Source organism: Ursus maritimus, unplaced genomic scaffold (assembly GCF_017311325.1).
Source record: "Ursus maritimus isolate PB19 unplaced genomic scaffold, ASM1731132v1 scaffold_2, whole genome shotgun sequence".
NCBI classification, from domain to species: domain Eukaryota; kingdom Metazoa; phylum Chordata; class Mammalia; order Carnivora; family Ursidae; genus Ursus; species Ursus maritimus.
Genome location: NW_024424452.1, coordinates 9,032,621 through 9,049,686, shown reverse-complemented (window position 1 = coordinate 9,049,686; position 17,066 = coordinate 9,032,621). Strand labels below are relative to the sequence as shown.

Sequence of the window (17,066 nt, the reverse complement as noted above, 5' to 3'; positions counted from 1 at the left end):
CATCTTCAGGAGCAGTGTTTCCAGAGCAAAGGAGGGGACAGACCTGTGGGCTTACCTCCGGATCTGGCCCACACCTGGAAGGTTGGCTTTGGAGTAGTTAGCCAGGTCAACTGAAAACTGCATGTGTGCTGGGATTGCAGTTGCCGGCATCTTCCCATCTCTGCAGGGCTGCCCTGAGAGCCGCCGGGGAGGTGGGAGCACATGTAGCCTGTGACCCCACAGGCCAGCAGGCCAGTGGATGTTTGGAGGGAGGTGGAGGTTTAACTGAGGCTGAAGGAAAAACAACAACAAAAACCAACAGATTTTACCTGGGGCACCTGGCTGGCTCAGCAGGAAGAGCACGAAACTCTTAATCTCAGGGCTGTGAGTTTGAGCCCCACCTTGGATGTAGATTACTTAAATAAAAAAATAAACTTAAAAAAAAAAAAAAGACAACTAACAACTTTTCCCAGAGACCGATGTGGTTGCCTGGGAAAGTTACAAGCAGGTGTGCAAGCAGGGGCCCAGGAATTGGTACAAGGGAGAGTGCGTTGCCTAGGTCCCTGGACAGGGCTATTCCAAGCCCTTGGAGGCATTCCAGTCCAGCGTCCACCCACTCTGCAGATGGGAAAGACTGGTGTCCAATCCCCCCCTCGTGCCCTAGGTTGTAACCCAAAGGTCCTAACCTGACGTCCGCCCCCCCACTGCAGCATGAGGGGAAGCGGATTAGAGCCATGCGTGGGCCTTTAAAGCTCCAGGATTAACCCGCGCGCACAGGAGCTTAGCAGGTGGCGGAGAAGTGACCACCCGCCTGGCGTCTGTGTCTGTCTCGCAGGGCCGAGGCCGGCGGCTCCGGGGCCAGCCGCCATGTCCTCCACCGTGAACAACGGGGCGGCCACCGTGCCGTCCCCCCCAGACGCGGCGAACGGCTTCCCGCAGCCGGGCGCCTCCTCCGGGGCCTGGCCGCGGGCCGAGGAGGAGCTGCGCGCCACCGAGCCGGGCCTGGTGAAGCGCGCGCACCGCGAGATCCTGGACCACGAGCGCAAGCGGCGCGTGGAGCTCAAGTGCATGGAGCTGCAGGAGATGATGGAGGAGCAAGGGTGAGCGGGGCCGCGGGGCGGGGCGGGGCCGCGGGGGCAGGGCGGGCGGGCAGGGGGCCGCGCAGGGCGGGGGAGGGGCCGCGGGGCGGGGGCAGGGCCGCGGGGCGGGGCAGGGCCGCGGGGCGGGGGCGGGGCCGCGGGGCGGGGGCGAGGGCGCGCGGGGGGCGGGGCGGGAGGGCGGGGCCGCGGGGGCGGGGCGGGAGCGGGGCCACGGGGCGGGGCCGCGGCGGGGCGGGGCCGCGGGGCGGGGCGGGGCCGCGGGGCGGGGCGGGGCGGGGCCGCGGGGCCGGCGAGGCTTGAAACCCCGCAGGCAGGCAAGGGGCCAGACTCTGATACAGGCTGGGTGGACCCCTTGCAAGGCCAGACGAACTGCATTCATTTATTAGTTTATTCAACCAATAAGCTGTCTTGAACGCCTGCTGTACGTCGAGCTCTGAACTAGGCTCAGATTCACGGAGGCCAAGGAGACACAGCCCATGCCTTCCAGAAACATCCAGTCCAGGGGAGGGGAGAGAAGTGTGGAAACATGCATGCATGGCAAGTCGAGGTCTCAGTTTGCCCTTCTCTAAAACGGCTCTATCTGGCTTCCTGGACTCTGCCAAGCAGGTGCCGCAGCCAGGCACGAGAGCATGATGGGCCCTTACAATGGGGGGAGGCTGCCTGTGGTTTCAGCAGAGGGTCCCTGCCAGCAGCCTCACCTGGAAGCTTCAGTTTCACCTGTCCAGGTCAGAACCAGTCACAGGGACATGCAGGGCGCCAGGCACTGCGCTGGGCAACATTGGGCCCCAGAGCCGAAAGACACGCTCCCACTCCTTCCCCATCTCAGAAGAGAAACAAGCATGTTTACAACCAACTCCGCCATAAAACAGATTAGAATCATGGTTATAGGATAGGAGAAGTCCAAGTGCTTCAGGAGCTCAGAGAAGAGAGTCTGAGAAAAGATGTTTGAATGGGCCTTGAAGGATGAGTAGGAGTTCGTCAGGGCTTGCACGTTGATCGGCCAGTAAGGATCTTTTTAGCGACTTCCCTCAAAAGCCCAGGGGAGACAGGGCAGGCCTAGCACATGGAGCTGGAGGCAAAGAAACAAAACAAATCCATTCCGGTTTGTGCAGCTCCAAGAATGCTGGTGGTCCCAAGGTTCCATTTTGCATCTGCCCTGCGTATGTTGAAACCAGTGGGCTGGCTGCTGGGGGGGTCAAAGTGGGGAGCAGGGCTCACCCATGAGACTTGCACTGTTGGAGAGCTGAGAAATCAGAAATGCCCAGGGTATTGGTCCCAAAGCCACATGGGGGCAGACAGCCTGTGTCCAAAAGTGCTTCAGACCACCTTAGTTCATCCAGGCCTCTGGGACTCCCCAAGAGGCAGCCAAGACATGGCTCACCATCGCCATAGAGCCCAGGAAAACACTGAGGCTCAGAGGCAAGTCACTGGCTGCAGGCAGGACCAAGGCTGGGCCTGGATCCAGGGTCCCCAGGGGACTGCCAGGCAGGGCCCCTGAGGCGCAGAGACTTGGTGTTCATCTCCAGCTGGGGACCAGGTGGGGGTGGGGAGGGTCCCTGCAGAGTGCGATAAAAGGCTGGAAGGCAGCTGAAGGCAGACGGAAAGGAGGCTTCCAGCTGGCAACGAAACCAGGTTTGATGAGCCGTGCATGTGGACAGAGGAAATAAGATCCCTTAGGGACAGGGTCCAGTAGGGGCTGGGAAGAGGAGAGCCCTCGGACATTCATTCAACCTACAAATTCTGCTAAGTTGGGAGTCTCAGGCTTTGAAGGGATTGTGGGCAGGTGGGCCAGAGAGGGCCAGCCCTCTGTGCTGTATTCTTGGACACTGCCCCCTTCCCCTCCCAGAGCCCCACCTCCTTCCTGAGCCCCCTCCCTTCCCCTTGCAGAGCCCCATTCTTCAGGGATCTCCTAAGGCCCCCTTCTCATGGCGCCCCTCCTCTCCCAAGCCTCCTCCCTCTGGCTGAATCTCCTTCTCCTCCAGGAGCCCCCAGCCCCTCACCACACACAAGAGGGTCATTATCAGATGAGGGCAGCCTCAGGCAGAAGGGGATGGCATTTGGCCATGTCCTTGATGTCGGTCCCCTGGCATCAAGGACCCATGCTTCTCTGAGAGGCACCCACTAGGTCTCCAGTCAGGGCCCTTTCCCTCACCCAAGCCCTCACTCCAGGCTGTCCTTAGACTGGAGTCTCCCGGAAAGCTAGCTCTCAAGTCACCAGCCCCCGACTCCCACCCCTTAGCAGCAGTCTGGTCAGTGGAGGGCACAGCCCCTCTGGGACCCCACAATCCAGCTGTGAGCAAGCCACGGCTATTGGCCTGTAAAATAGGGAGTCCTTCTGAGAGTCTTGTGCCTAAAGATGTTGGGGGCTCCCCCACCTCCCGCCAGTCCCCATAAGGTGCCCCACAAACACTGGGCACCCTTGCTCTGTTCTAGAATCCGGTCATTAATATCCATTTCTACAAACACTGGTTCATTCAAGCTTATTTACCAGTTTCTCAGGCATTTGACAAATATTCCCACTAGTCACAGGAACACACATTCTTTGGCCCCATTAAAAAGCAATCCCTTCCCTAATACTGATGGATGGCCGGCCAATTCACTGGTGAGTGATGCTGCTTTGAAGTCCCCTTCCCCCGCAGCCCCCGCGGGCAGCCAGCCTGCAATCACCAGAGGGCTAGGGCCAGAGCCCCAGGCCTGGGTGCTGTGCTGCTCCCACCCCAGCCACAATCTCTCCCCCCCCCACCCAACTATGCCCCTCCCTGTGAGGACTCTGCATGGCTCTGCCCCTGGGGCTTGGAGGTGGAGGCCTTGCTTTTCCCTGTTCTGTTTCCTCATCCATCAGATGGGAAGAGGAAGGCCGCCCACTGCCTCAGAACTGCAGTGAAGAGCAAACTCGTGACCAAGGAAGCGATTACGCAGGAACCTCCAGGTCTGGGCAGAGTTGGGCAGAAGGACACATTTTCTACTCTGGGGACCTCTTTGAAAATGCAGTGTCTCCTTACCGCCCCTGAACCTTGGAGGGCGGTCCAGGGAGCAATAACGAATTTGGCCTGTCCTTCCCTGGCGGCCCCTAGAGTGCAGGGGAGACCAGGGAGCCAGACTGCCTGAGCCAGGAGGTGGGGATGCTGAGACAGGCATCACCGCCCTCCCTGTCCCCAGTTCCTTGGCCACGCCTTGGCTTTTAGTCCGAGAGTTTGGCTTGGCCGCCGGACCTGCATGCCTTAAGTTGGCAGGTGCTTCTGCCTGTACAAGCAGTGGATGATTTGGGTACCAGCCTCCCTACCTTGGCCCTTGCCGCCAGGAGAACAGCAAGAAGAGGCCCCGGTGCTTCCCGACCTGGGACGATGCTGACCTGGCGGGGGTGTGGTGTGGAAACCGGCAGGGACCCTAGGACCGCTAGACTCTGTCCCTCCTGCTCTGAGACAAAAGTCCTTGGTCATTACTATTCATTGAGCAGCTACTACGTGCCACGCGCTGCGCAAAGTGCGTTGTAAGCATCATTTCCCTTGATCCTTGCGACAGCCTTGAAAGACAAGTTACTACCCCATTTCACAGATGTAAAGGCCGAGGCTAAGAGAAGTGTATGGACTTGTCTAAGGTCACAGAGCTGGAAAGTGGGGGGTGCCAGGACGAAAAAATAGGACTGCCTGGCTCTCATGTCTCTTCCCTAATCACTGTCCAACGTGGCCTCAGCTGAGGGTTGACCTCGAGAGGCATGAGGGAGCAGGAGACTTCGGAGATAGTGGTTGTACCCAGGACCTCTTTGCCCATCCCTGGGTCCCCAGCTTCTCCCGGCAAGATGTCCTGAGGCACAGAGGGGTCCTCCCCAAGCCTCCGCGTCGATTCAGCCCAGCCCTCCCAGCCTCCCGATGACATGTGCTGGAGTTAGTCAGCTTGCCTGAGACCTGCCAGCTCTAGACTGAGCCCTAAGTCCCTGCATATGTCCTGCTCCGGGTCTCAATGGAACTCTGACTTCTGCTCCTACCGCCCAGCCTCAAATGGTCCACAGATCCCAGGAGTCCGGGGAACGTGGACCCTGGCCTGAAGCCCAACCCATTCAACTGAGGAACGGGCCAGCCTTGCTCTTGGACCATCTCCTCCCCAACCCTACCAGGCCCAGGGCCCCATGCCAAATGGCCCAAGTTTCCAGCCCCGCCCCCAGCCTGTCTCTCCCTCCCAGAGCCCTGTGAGTCAGAGGCTGGGCAGTGTGGAGGGGCCCCTGCTCTTTGTCTCTATGCTGCTGTCAACGACAAGCTAGTCTCCCCAGGAGAAGGTGAGGTGGGAGGAGTTCCTCTGTGCCTCCACCGCTCAGAAAGCACCACCGCCCCTTCTTCCTGGGCACCAGGACGGCCCAGCTGAGCACTGCCCAACAAACGAGGCCAAGGCACCTTGGCCCAGGTCTGAGGCTCGCAGACACTGGGGTGGACATTGATAAGCCAAGACCCAGGCTTGGAAGAGAGGAGGCCCCTCCCTTGGGCAGGCAGGACTTAATCCTCCCTCTGGTGGCCCATAACACAGTTCCTGAGCCTGCAGAAGGACAGACCACAGCTGGGGCTCGGGGGAGGCATGGCTCAGAAGCAGCTAGGGCTCCTCGTGTAGCCCCTCACATCTTCAGTCGGTCCCCAGGCCCCACTCATCCTGCGTCCTTGATGGATTCGTGTCCGCCTCTGCCCCTGCACCCTCATAGCCACTCTCGACCTCCGACTTCACCATCTCCTGCACCAACCCCCACAGTAGCCCACGGCCAGCCTCCCTGCCTCCATATCCCTCCACTCCAGCCGTGCAGCCACCAGGGACAGATGTCCAAAATGAAAATCCAACCTGCAAATGGTTCGGTGCCTCTCCAGCACCAGCCACTCACTTGTCAAAAAAAATGTGGATGCCACATGTGGCAGACAAGGTGCCAGGTGCTGGGGACACAATGGCAATCCAGACAGACAAGGCCCCTGTCCTCGGGGGAACTCCCAGGCCAGCACAGGATACAGAGGAGTCAGTCAACAGACAGACGAGCACGCGAGCCACCTGCTGGCACCTGCAGGTACAGGTTGCTATGGAAACACAAACGTGGGCACCTCACCCGGTCAGGGGGTATCCGTCCTCCTGTAAACATCCCATGAGTCACGTCTCTGTGCTTCTCCGTGATTATTTCCACAGGGTAAACCTGCAAGTTAATTTTATGAGTCAAAAGACGTGCTCGTTTTTTAAGGCTTTTGCAAGGACTTGCCAAATTGCTCTCCAAAAAGCCTGGGCCAATCCCAAATGCCTGTTGGAGAAGGGGAGGGAAGAAGGGAACAGAAGAGGAGGGAGGACAGCCATGGGGTTCCTGAGGGGCAGCAACGTGTTATTTTCATGGACAACCTCCATCCGGAGGCCCGGGTCTGCTGTGTGGACAGAGAGGATGGTGAGTGGAGGACAGACACAAGCCAGGACCCTGTTCCTATTTTGCCACCACCATGTTTTCCATCCGGGACAACGACCTGCAGCCCATGACGGGGCCAGAGGGGGCGGGGAGTGAGGGGTCTTGGACCCCGAGACTCATTCAGCAACAAACGCGACACCTGCTGCTGTGTGCCGGGCACAGGGCAAGGGGCTGGGTGAGCAAAGACCCCCTCCCCTAACCCCTGCCGAGGCAGCGTGGACACAGGCTGGAGGCGGACATGCCAGAAGAGCTGAGCGGCCCTGCAGTGGGTGTCACAGGGGTGCAGTGAGAAAGGATCATGATAGACCCCAGGCCGTGGGAGCAAGGGCAATCGTTCTGGACTTTGGTCCCTCCCCTGAGCTTGGGCTTAGGGAGGGCAGGGGAAGGGAATAGAGAAGTCAGGGCATTTGTTCCAGACCAGACTTCACCCAGCTCCCCCGCCAGACCAGGAAGCAACGGATCTAACACTGGGACAAGCCATTTGGCAGCCTCGCTCATGCAGAGTTTGGGATGCTCTGAGGACTTCCCAAGGCTATTGTCCTTGAGGCCAGGAACGCAGAAGAGGCCTGGATCTTCGTTTCTCCTTTCATATGTCTCCAGAGAGTGACTGTAGTCTGGATATGGGCAGGCGGTCTGCCCTGGGAGTAGAGCAGGACCGGGAGGAAGAGCACAGCTTCCGCTAGACAGTCTCCCCACCTCTAGGAACAACTCCTTTAGTTCATTTGGCTGTTTGGCTAGTCATTGCTTGTTTGTGTGGTTGGTTGGTTATCTGGTTTGGTGCCAAATGGGTAGGCCTTGAGCTTCCCCAGTGCTGAAAGCCTTGCTTGGTGGTGGGACCCCGCATGGGTCATTGCAAGCTGAAAGGCGCACCTGTGATAGAGGGCTGGGGGTGTGGGATGTGGGGGGTGAGGGCAGGCAGGGAGGGAAGAAAAGCCAAGAAGGCAGCCCTCACCTTCCCTGTACCCCTACAGGTACTCAGAGGAGGAGACCCGGCAGAAGGTCAGGACCTTCCGGCAGATGCTGATGGAGAAGGAGGGAATGCTCACCAGGGAGGACCGGCCTGGGGGCCACATGTGAGTGCTCCCCTGCCTGGGGGCGGGGCAGGGGAGAGTGCGAGGTCAGACAGCAGCTGGGTGCCAGAAAGGCCTTTCCAAGCTCCTTCTGGGGGCTGGGGACTCGAGGAAGAGGTGGAGGAGAGGGCGTACATCCCGTCCACTGGAAGCTCCAGCTTGCCCCCCGGCACAAATCAGGGGCTACTAGGCCCCCAGGCGTTCCCCAGGGCTCCCCTACTGCTCTGGGTTTGATCTATGGCTCAGTGGTAAGGGAGGCAGCCCAGAGCCCAACTTGGGAAATCCTGGGCTGCAAATCAGGGAAACCTAGAAATGTTCTGACCCTGACATGGTCACTGGCTGACAGTGTGGCCCCAGGCCAGTCCGTCTTCCCCAACTATAATCACCTGTAAAATGGGCCCCAGAGTAAGCATGGGTTCTGGAAAGTAGGAACCAACACACCAAATGCCATTGTTCATATGGCCAAAGTCTTGTCAGGTAAAGAGAGAAAGAGCTCTGCGGGGGTCACGACTTGCACCTGGCATGCGCCGGGAGGGGTACCAGCGTGCGGTGGGCCCCTGGGCATTAAACAGGGAAGTGACGGGGAAGCAGATTTGTCTCATGTTAGAGACCTGGGAACCACTCGAAGCCGGATGAGAATGCAGCCGGCTGCTGTAGGAGGGCGGAGGCGGGCTGTCCCTGCCAGTGTCCAAGCCTGGGTGGGGGTGGGGGGATGGCTGATGGAGCCCCGTGCCCCGCAGGCAGTACTCGTGGAGGGAGCATCATGGAATCCACCCAATGGACCCCCCCCCCTTGCTAAGCCTCGGAGCCCCTCCCCCCCCCAGGTCTGGCTCTAGGTGAGACTGAGGCCTGGTGAGCAGCAGGGGTAAATGCTCCTGGCCTTTCCTCTATGGGGAGCAGGCATGTTGCTGAGGCCCTAAACCCGTGTCACCTTCGCTCACACAAAACAAAAGCACAGCAGCACCTTCTGAGAGATTTTCCTGTTGCTGTTGTCCTAAGGACAAACAGCATTGCGGGAGTAGACAGACCTGGATGGGCGGTGGGGAAGCCGTTTCTTCTTCCTTCTGGACCACTGAGGGCTCCGGGAGTCAGGGAGTCCCATCTTACCTCACCTAAACCTCACCTCTCTGGTTCGGGGATGGGTAGGAGCAAACATGGTCAGAGCAGCCCAGGCTCATGGGGGCCCCTGGGGGACCTGGGGGAGCCAGGCTCAGAGATGATGAGGTGACACTACCACCACCTCCCTCTCTCCAGCCACCCTGAACTCACGGCACCCTCAGCCACTCCCGTGCCCTCCCTTCGGTGATGCCCATCCGGCCCCCCGCCCCCGCCACCAAGAGCAGGGCCGGCACCTCTCTTCCCTTCCCAGAGCTCCTGACAACAGATCCTCCTCCAAAACAAGAGGTCCCGGCTTTCCGACCTGGGCCCCTTCAAATCACCCCCAGGGCTTTTCTGGAAAGTCAGGCTCTTCCACACACTGTGCGGACGGGAGGCCTGTGTGGACTCTCCTGCCATTTTCCCTGGCCCTTTCAGCAAGAAGCCCACCCTTCCTCCCTTTCCCGGGCTCCTTCCTTTTAATCCCATCCTTCCTCAACTCTGCTTCCTCCTCTGGCCGCCATCCTATGCTTCTCTCTCCTTTCTCAACGGAATTTCCATAGAGTGTGTGGCACACCTTGCCTCTACTTCCTCAGGCCATGGGAGCCATGGTGGGTCTCTGCCCTAACTCTGCGACCTGCTTGCCCTGCGGCCTCCAGAGTCCTACTCCTCGTGGTCTATGCCTCTCTGCAGGTCTAGCCTCTCTCTCTGGCAGGTGCCACCACTGTGCTTCCCCTTCTAGAAGCCTGCTTTTCGCCTGGCTTCAGGATGGCTTCCAGGATGCGGTTCTGTGTTTCCCCCGCCCCTCCGGTGGCTCTCTCAGTCTCTCCTGGTCCTGCCCTCCTCCCAGATATTGGACCCTTCCCTCCACTCCCTGGGGGGCATCTCATCTGTGCGCCAGCTGGGACTGCCTCCTGTGAGCGGGTGACTCTCGAATATTCTCCAGTCATCTTGATCTTATCTTCCCTCGAATGAAGGAATGATGCATTTAAGAACCAGGGACGCGCTGGGAAATCTGCCAGTGTGTCCTTCATCAGAAGGAATGTCCTTGAGGGTCTGTTCTGCACGCCTCCCCCTGTGCTGGTGCTAGGAGCAGGGAAGAGAAGGGGGAAGGTGGGGCCCCCACCGTCTGCAACCTGAAACCAGGAATTACCAGAAACTCCTGACCAGAAGAGACAACAGGGTGGCCACTTGAACCCCGTAGCCCTCAGGCCTGTGTGTGTTCAGTGGAGGAAGAGAGAGAGGCGGGCTGCGGTTGGTCAGTCAGGAAGGGTCCCTTGGAAGGAGCAGTGTCTGGAAGACTTGGGGTTCTGGGAGGACTCCTGCTCTGGAGGCAGAGGAGAAGGTAGCCTTGGCCAGGTCCTGGAATCCCACTTGCGTGTTAGAAGACATGGAAGATGAGATCTTTATCGGTTTTGTTTACTGTTTTCTCCCTGGTGCCCAGAACAGTGCAGCTTGCCTGATTTTCCCTGACATCTGTTTCCTTCTCTATATGGGAAAAGGGACGGGGCCAGAGGCTTCTAGCTGAGGCAGCCCAAACGGTGTCAAAATAGCACTCCGGTGACTACAGCAAGCTAAGGAGGCTGATGGCTGCCTGAAATCCTCGCAGGCTGGGAGGAGCTAGCTGTTTGTGGTGCTGAAGCCAAGGCCCAAGGCAGAGAGGAGACAAGGGGCTGGTGATAGATTGGACGTGTGCCTTCCTGTGGACTTGGATTCTGAGCGGGTCTTCACTTCCTAGCTCAGAGTCTGGGGTAGTGGAGGGAGATTGTGGGCTCTGGCAACAGACACCTCACCTGTCCCAACCTCCAAGCTCAGTGTGAACCACTGGTCCCTGGATCTCAGCTCTGCCACACCCCAGCTGTGTGACTTGGGCAGGTCCTTGACTTCTCTGGACCTTCACTTTTTTATTTATACAGTGGACCACCCAGCAGTCCCTGTGCTCATGCCTCTGGCTTCCTGACCCTGAGACCCCAGCCCCTCAAACACTGGCATTTTGAGACATGGAGAAATCCCATGCCCTCTTAGGGTGAGGTGACAAAGCCAGAGCCAGCAAAAGGGTCACCACGCTGGGAGGAAGTGAGGAGGAATGTCTGATTTTAACCCTCTATGGACCGTAAGAGCCCATGGCACCTCCCACTCAAGAAAAGAGTCTCAAGGGGGCATGGTCACTCCCAGAGCTTTTCGGCCCCAGGGATCATCTTTTTTTCCTTAAGTTAATCAACTGGTCTGAGTGACAGCCTCTTGAGACAGACCCCCTTTGGTCTACTCTCCATACTGGATACAGGACATCTATTCCATAGGTGATGGGAACCAGTAGACGGTTTCTGGAAGGTGTGATGTGATCAGACAGGTGTTTGGGACTTCCTTCTTGGGAAGAGGAATCAGAAGGTGACATGGCAGGGAGAACAGTGGGGCAGCTGGCAACCTCATCAGAAAGCGAGGTGAGAGAGAGAGGAAGTCCCAGAGACATTGAACGAGGACACAACTTTGTCCTTGGAAACCAATCGATGTGGGGGGCCTGTTTTGCCCAGGAAACCGTCTGTGGCTCCCCACCATCCACGCAGCCAAGTCTGGACTCCCTGGCCTGGCAGTGGAGGCTGTCCACACTCTCGATCCAGCCTTGTGCCCACTCCCAGCCTCATGCAGCAGCCAGCCCCACCTGCTGGCAGTTCCCAGCTCCCTCCTGCACGCTCTCCTTTTCCCACCTTTGCTCATACTAGGCCCTTCCGCACTGGTTCCAATTCACCCCATCGTTCAGGGCTCCTCTAAAAACCACCTTCCCAGTATTCTCGGGATAAAAGTAAAACCTTCTCCTCCTTGGAACCGCACAATGCTTTCTTACTTCTTGTGGTTGCTATCAGTTCTTTTTTGGTTTTTCCTCCCTCACTCTGATAGACAACCTTTAAGAATAATTGCTTTCATAGTTATGTAACATGACAAAACGCTTGGGAGAGAGAAGGTTTATGGAAAACAATATTCATAAGCTACTCCCTCACACAGGGAGCAAATTCCAGTGTTGTGTGTTTTGTTTTTTCTGTGCGTCTAATTTTATGCATCGAGCCACCTCTCTGGGCCTCATTATTTTATCTATAAGATGGCAATATTAATGGTGGTACCCATGTCACAGACTTGTTCTGGGCATTAAATGACTAAATGAGATAAACACACATCAAATGCTTAGAATAGTACCTGACACCGCGATATACCCCGGGCACTGTGAGGAGTGAGAGGAGAGGCCCCAGGCCTGACTCATCCCTGTTCCTGCCACCGCACTCCCCCCCCCACCTCCCCCCTGCCCAGGCCCCAGGCAGGCCTGGCACGCTGGCTGAGTGAATGAGCAGAATGAGCGAGCAGAGAGGGCAGACCCTTTGCCTGGAATCCTCCCCTCCTCTGTCTGGACTTATTCATCTGTCAATTGGCCATTATGCTCCTGGCTAATGGCAAACAGAACCAGTTCATTAGAGAAACTGCTGGCATGAGAAGAGCGTGTGACAGGCAGTCTTTACGCAGGTCAGAGCCTTGCCCAGGGCGGCCAGTCCAACAGGTGTCCCGTGCAGTGTGAAACCTCCATCTGTGCTTGGTCCCTCTGCAGGAGACCCTGACTGGGTGGCCGGCTCTGGCCAGCTCTGCGGGGCTTGGTCTGTTCCATCACAGGGAAGAAAGGCCTCCCCTCCCTAGTCCACAGATGTGGTGAGGCATCGACTAGCTAACAAACAGGAATTTAAGAGCAGGAAGTGCTGAACAAATCTGGAACTCGGTGCATGTGTCTACAACTGGGTCTATAAAGCAGAGAGGCCATGGCTGAGCTAACGTCTGCAGCAGAGGCCAACCGGGAAAGTCAAGGCCTGGCCGGTTGCACAGGAATTCTCAAAGCCGACTGCCTGAGTGAACTTATATTCTCTACTCAAAGGTTCCAAAACTATAGGGGATGTGCCTTTCCTTCTCTGGGCCTCAGTTTATTCATCTGTAAAATGGGGGGTACGAATTCTCTCAATCAGGTAGTGGCTCGGATTGGGATTTGTGAACCATGGGGAGCTATTGAAACATTAGAGGACATTATTGTGAGTGATATTATCATCCAGGGAAGGCAGGCTAGGAGAACCCAGAGTTCTAGCCTTGGGAGAGCCTACAAAACAGATGTCCTGATCAAAGTCACCAAGAGAAGCCACAGCCTAGGCCCATTTATACCCCTGGAACGTGCAGGGCAAGTCTTACCAGAAGGTTCTCAGACCTTGTGCCTCTCCCTGAGCCCACTACTCATGCTCTATGCTTGTCTTTCAATGCTCCCAGCAGACAAGATCCCAAGTAAACCTCTCAGAAGGGACCAGAGAGTGAAACGGCAGATGAGAGGACCCCAAGGAGGGAGGATGCAGGAGCTCTGTCCCTGGGCCAGAGGAAGAAAGATGTCTGCAGGGGTGCAGCCAGCAGAGCAGGAGGTCACAGCTCGGGGAAGGAGTTCGGATGTTACAGGCAAAAAAGGATTCCTGCGAAGGCAGTGCCCAAACTGAGCTATTCTATTTTGTAAATAACCTTTATCACATTTGTGTCGAGATAAACGGAGGCTCCCTCCAGCCATCAGCTCACCCACACAATGTTTGAGGTGCCCTTAAGTTTTGCTAAAGACTGTGTTTTATGTGTCAGGCATTTGTGTGGCTGAGGGCTGTGTGGGGGTGACAGGGCTGGGGACGGTGGGGGGCTGGACAGGCCGAGGAGCTGGAGACTTCAGGAACAGAAAGGAGGAGGCCACTGGCTTCAGGAAGAGGAATGTGGGGAAGAGCAGAGAGGTTTGAATGGAGGGAAGTGGGGATGTTTGGCTCTGTGGGGATAGGGAAGATGACATGAACCCCGCCTCCACCACCCCAGAAGAAACTTCCCATACTACCTGTGTGACCTCAGAGTTGCCCAGACCAGGTGTGTGTTTAGGAATCGAATGGCATTCTTGATATTGGCCTCAAGGCTAGCTAACCCTGTCAGATTTGGGTTACATTCTTTTTGGGGGGGACTTTTTCTTTTCTTTTCTTTTCTTTTCTTTTCTTTTCTTTTCTTTTCTTTTCTTCTTTTTTTTTAATAGAGGGAGAGAGAGCCAGGGAAGGGGCAGATGGAGAGGTAGAGACAGAATCTCAAGCAGGCTCCACACCCAGCACAGAGCCCAGCGTGGGGCTCGATCTCACAACCCTGAGATCATACCCTGAGCCGAAATTAAGAGTCAGACCCTTAACAGACTGAGCCACCGAGGCACCCCTATACTATTTTTTAAAATACAAAATCAGTTCTTCAAAGACCAGTTTAGTGGGTGCTCTACTGGAGATGTGCCCCTGAAAATTGTTTCGCCTCACAGCTGTGGTCTGCCTCCTTTGCTCTTTCTTTCATGTTTCACCACCCTGGAAGAGAAGGCGTGGATGTGTTAGTGTCTAACAGAGGTCCCTCTGTCTAAAGCGGCGACCATGTGCGGGACAACCGTCTCGGGCCAGGCTGTTGTCCGTGGCAGGAGCTTCACAGACAGAATCTTACTTAATCCTCCCCCCTGCTGGGATATTCTTTCCCTGCTTGTAGAGGTATAAGGACCGGGAGCCTCCGCCAGCATGGTCCCGCCCGGACTGAGACCCGCTCGGGGCAGGGAAAGAGTGAGCCTGGTGAAGGGCACCCAGGCGGGAGGGTAGTGGTACCGAACCAGGGATGAGCCTCCATGTGGGAGGGGCACTGTCTGCACAAAGTGTGAAAGGAAGAATGGAAGGTGGGGAGGCCAGCACCTTGGAGCCATTAGCCTGGACGTGGGCCTTCGGAGGGTCGCTTCTGGGCTTGTTCAATAAAAAAAAAAAAAAAAAGGAGCTGCACAGTACGGGTTACCTCAGCGAATTTTCCCAGCAGCCCCATAACATAGTCATCACACTCATCTCGGGGAAGAGGCTCAGAGAGGGGGCGCGACAGCTACCAAGTCACACAGGGACTCAGGGCCAGCGCGATGAGGGTACGTCTGCAGCTGCGAGGCTCAAGCTCTTGCCGGAAGCCCGGCTGCGACCCTCTGCCAAGTGCCCGCAGGGAGCCCGCATCTGTGGCAGAAGATGTCTGTGGGCCCCTGAGCCGGCCGCGGGGACGGGACGCGGCGGTCCCTGCCCGGTGCAGGGGAGGGCTCCGCGAGATGGATGGGGAGCCTCGGAGGCGGCGGAGGGCTGGGCCCGCGCCGCTGCCACCGGGCTGTGATTGATGACAGCCCGGCAGCGGGAGAAGAGCAGCCCGGCCTCGGGAGGCTGCAGAGACGAGGGCGAGGACAGGCCATGAATATTTCAGAGCGGCAGCCGGGGCTGGGGACGGGGGTGGGGGGGGGAGACGCCTGGCTTGGGGGCGGGGGGAAAGGCAGTGAGCCTGTTAGGGAAAGACTGACACCAGAGAGGGGGAGCTAGGAGATGAAGGGGCTCTCTGGGAGAGCGGGGCTCACTAGGGGAAGGGGGCCTCGGAAGGGGAGGGGGCTGAGCGAGGAGCTGGGGCTAGGAGTAGGAGAGCAGGGCTCAAGGGCAGGGGTCGGTGAAAGGGGCTCCATGCGGGAAAGGGGGCCGGGGGAGAGGAGAGGAGCACGGTGAATAGGACTGAGGGGCTCGGTGAGGGGAGGGCCTCACCAAGGAGGAGGGGGCTCACTGAGAGGTGAGACCGTAGAAGGGGTGAGGACCAAGTGAGGCGGGAGGACACCGCTGAAGCGGGGGGCCTGCCCTGCAGGCGGCCCTTTGGACCACCCAGATCCCCGCCTGACCCTCTAGGGGTCGGGGCCGCACCCCGCCGAACTTGCGGGGGACCCGGCCTCGGGGCGCTGCGCGGAGAAAGGGGCAGGCGGAAGGCCCGGCCCCCGGGCGCGGGTGGTGAGCGTCCCTGTCGCCGGCAGCGTGGCGGAGACCCCGCGGCTGCTCGAGGGCGCGGAGCCCGGCCTGGAGTACGCGCCCTTGGACGAGGACGACGGCCCGGTGGACTGCGACTGCCCGGCCGCCTGCTACCGCGGGCACCGGGGGTACAGGTCAGCGCCCGCCGCGGCAGGGGGCGGGGAGGGGGCCCCGGGGCCGCCCCTCCTCCCTCACCCCTCCTCCCCCTCTCGCCCAGGACCAAGCACTGGTCCAGCAGCTCGGCGTCGCCCCCTCCCAAAAAGAAGAAGAAAAAGAAAGGCGGCCACCGGAGAAGCCGGTGAGAGCGCCGCCGGGCCGGAGGGGGCGGGAGGGGGCGGGAGGGAGCTGGAGGGGCAGGAACGGTGGCAGTCCCCCGGGTACCCACCTCTGCGGGCAGGAGACCCGACGCCCACGCTGCATTTGGGAGCCCCGCGCCTAGCCGAGTCCCTCAGCCTTTACTGAATCCCGCCCCCTCACTGGCCCCTCCCCTTCACCCAGCCCCCTCCCCTCATTGAGTCCCCTCATTGGCACTCACCCAACCCCAGAACTGGTCACCCTGACCCCTGGGTGACAGTCCACCTGCTCCCGGCCCCCCTTCCTCCCTCCCTCAGAGGCCCTGCACTCACTCAGGACGCCAAGTGTGAGTGGCCTTGGCTAGGTCACATTTGTGGGTCCCCATCTGTATGTCCCCCTCTCCTGTCCTTAATGAGACCCTGGCAAACGTCTGTCTGGAGCCCCAACTATCTGTCTGTCCTTTTCTCTCCCTGGCCCTCAGCAAAAAGAGGAGACTGGACTCCGAGTGCAGGTCAGTGATAAAGGCGGGCAGGGGCTGGGGGCAGGGGTGGGGATGTCTGCGTGGGCGAGACTCCCAGGCAATCCCCCAGAGACGCGAGGGAGGCCTGCCACAGCAGGGCCTGGACCCTGGAAACCGCCCCTGTGCCAGCTTTCCCCAAAGGAGGCCAGAAATCCCACCTTTGAAGCCTCTGACATTTCGATGTGAAAGAGCCCTCACTTACTTAAGATGCCAAGGAGGCTGAAGGGTGGCTAGGGGACAACACAGGCGGCTCTGTCACCCACCCTTAGGGACCTTGCTGACCCTCGTGGCCTCGGTTCACTTTCTGCCACGGGCAGCTGGCTTCAGCTAGATGCCCCAGGCGCCCAGACTTCCCAGCCATGTCCAGCTGCCCCTGCCCCTGCCGGGGCAGCAGTTCACTAGAACCACCCCCCCACCCATGTCCGCAGCTGTGGGAGCTCCTCACCCCTGCGCAAGAAGAAGAAGAGTGTGAAGAAGCACCGCAGAGACAGGTACCTTCGCTCCCCTGGGACCTCCTCTCACCTCTGTCGGCCTGGGACTGTGGCTGTGCAGATTTGTGACTCCAGGCCACCCCAGACAAACTCAAGAGAACCCTTTTGTGGCCCTCCAGGTCTGATTCCGGGTCCCGGAGGAAGAGACGACACAGGTGAGCGATGCCCTGTTGAGGATGTGGACAGAAGCCAGTGCTACCCTGCAGGGACCAAGGCCCAAGGGAAGCAA

The 17,066-nt window shown here is 58.6% G+C and overlaps 1 protein-coding gene across 1 annotated transcript in view; it reads left to right on the top strand.

Moving 5' to 3' along the window:
* The first annotated feature begins 401 nt into the window (after positions 1–401).
* SRRM3 (serine/arginine repetitive matrix 3) overlaps positions 402–17,066 on the top strand; it is a 36,727-nt gene continuing 20,062 nt past the window's right edge. The window contains exons 1-7 of the mRNA XM_040634907.1: positions 402–1,079; positions 7,470–7,571; positions 15,538–15,666; positions 15,750–15,830; positions 16,308–16,337; positions 16,775–16,837; positions 16,957–16,992. Of these exons, the coding sequence (XP_040490841.1) occupies positions 847–1,079; positions 7,470–7,571; positions 15,538–15,666; positions 15,750–15,830; positions 16,308–16,337; positions 16,775–16,837; positions 16,957–16,992 (674 nt within the window). The 5' untranslated portion in view covers positions 402–846. The remainder of the gene's footprint in view (positions 1,080–7,469; positions 7,572–15,537; positions 15,667–15,749; positions 15,831–16,307; positions 16,338–16,774; positions 16,838–16,956; positions 16,993–17,066) is intronic.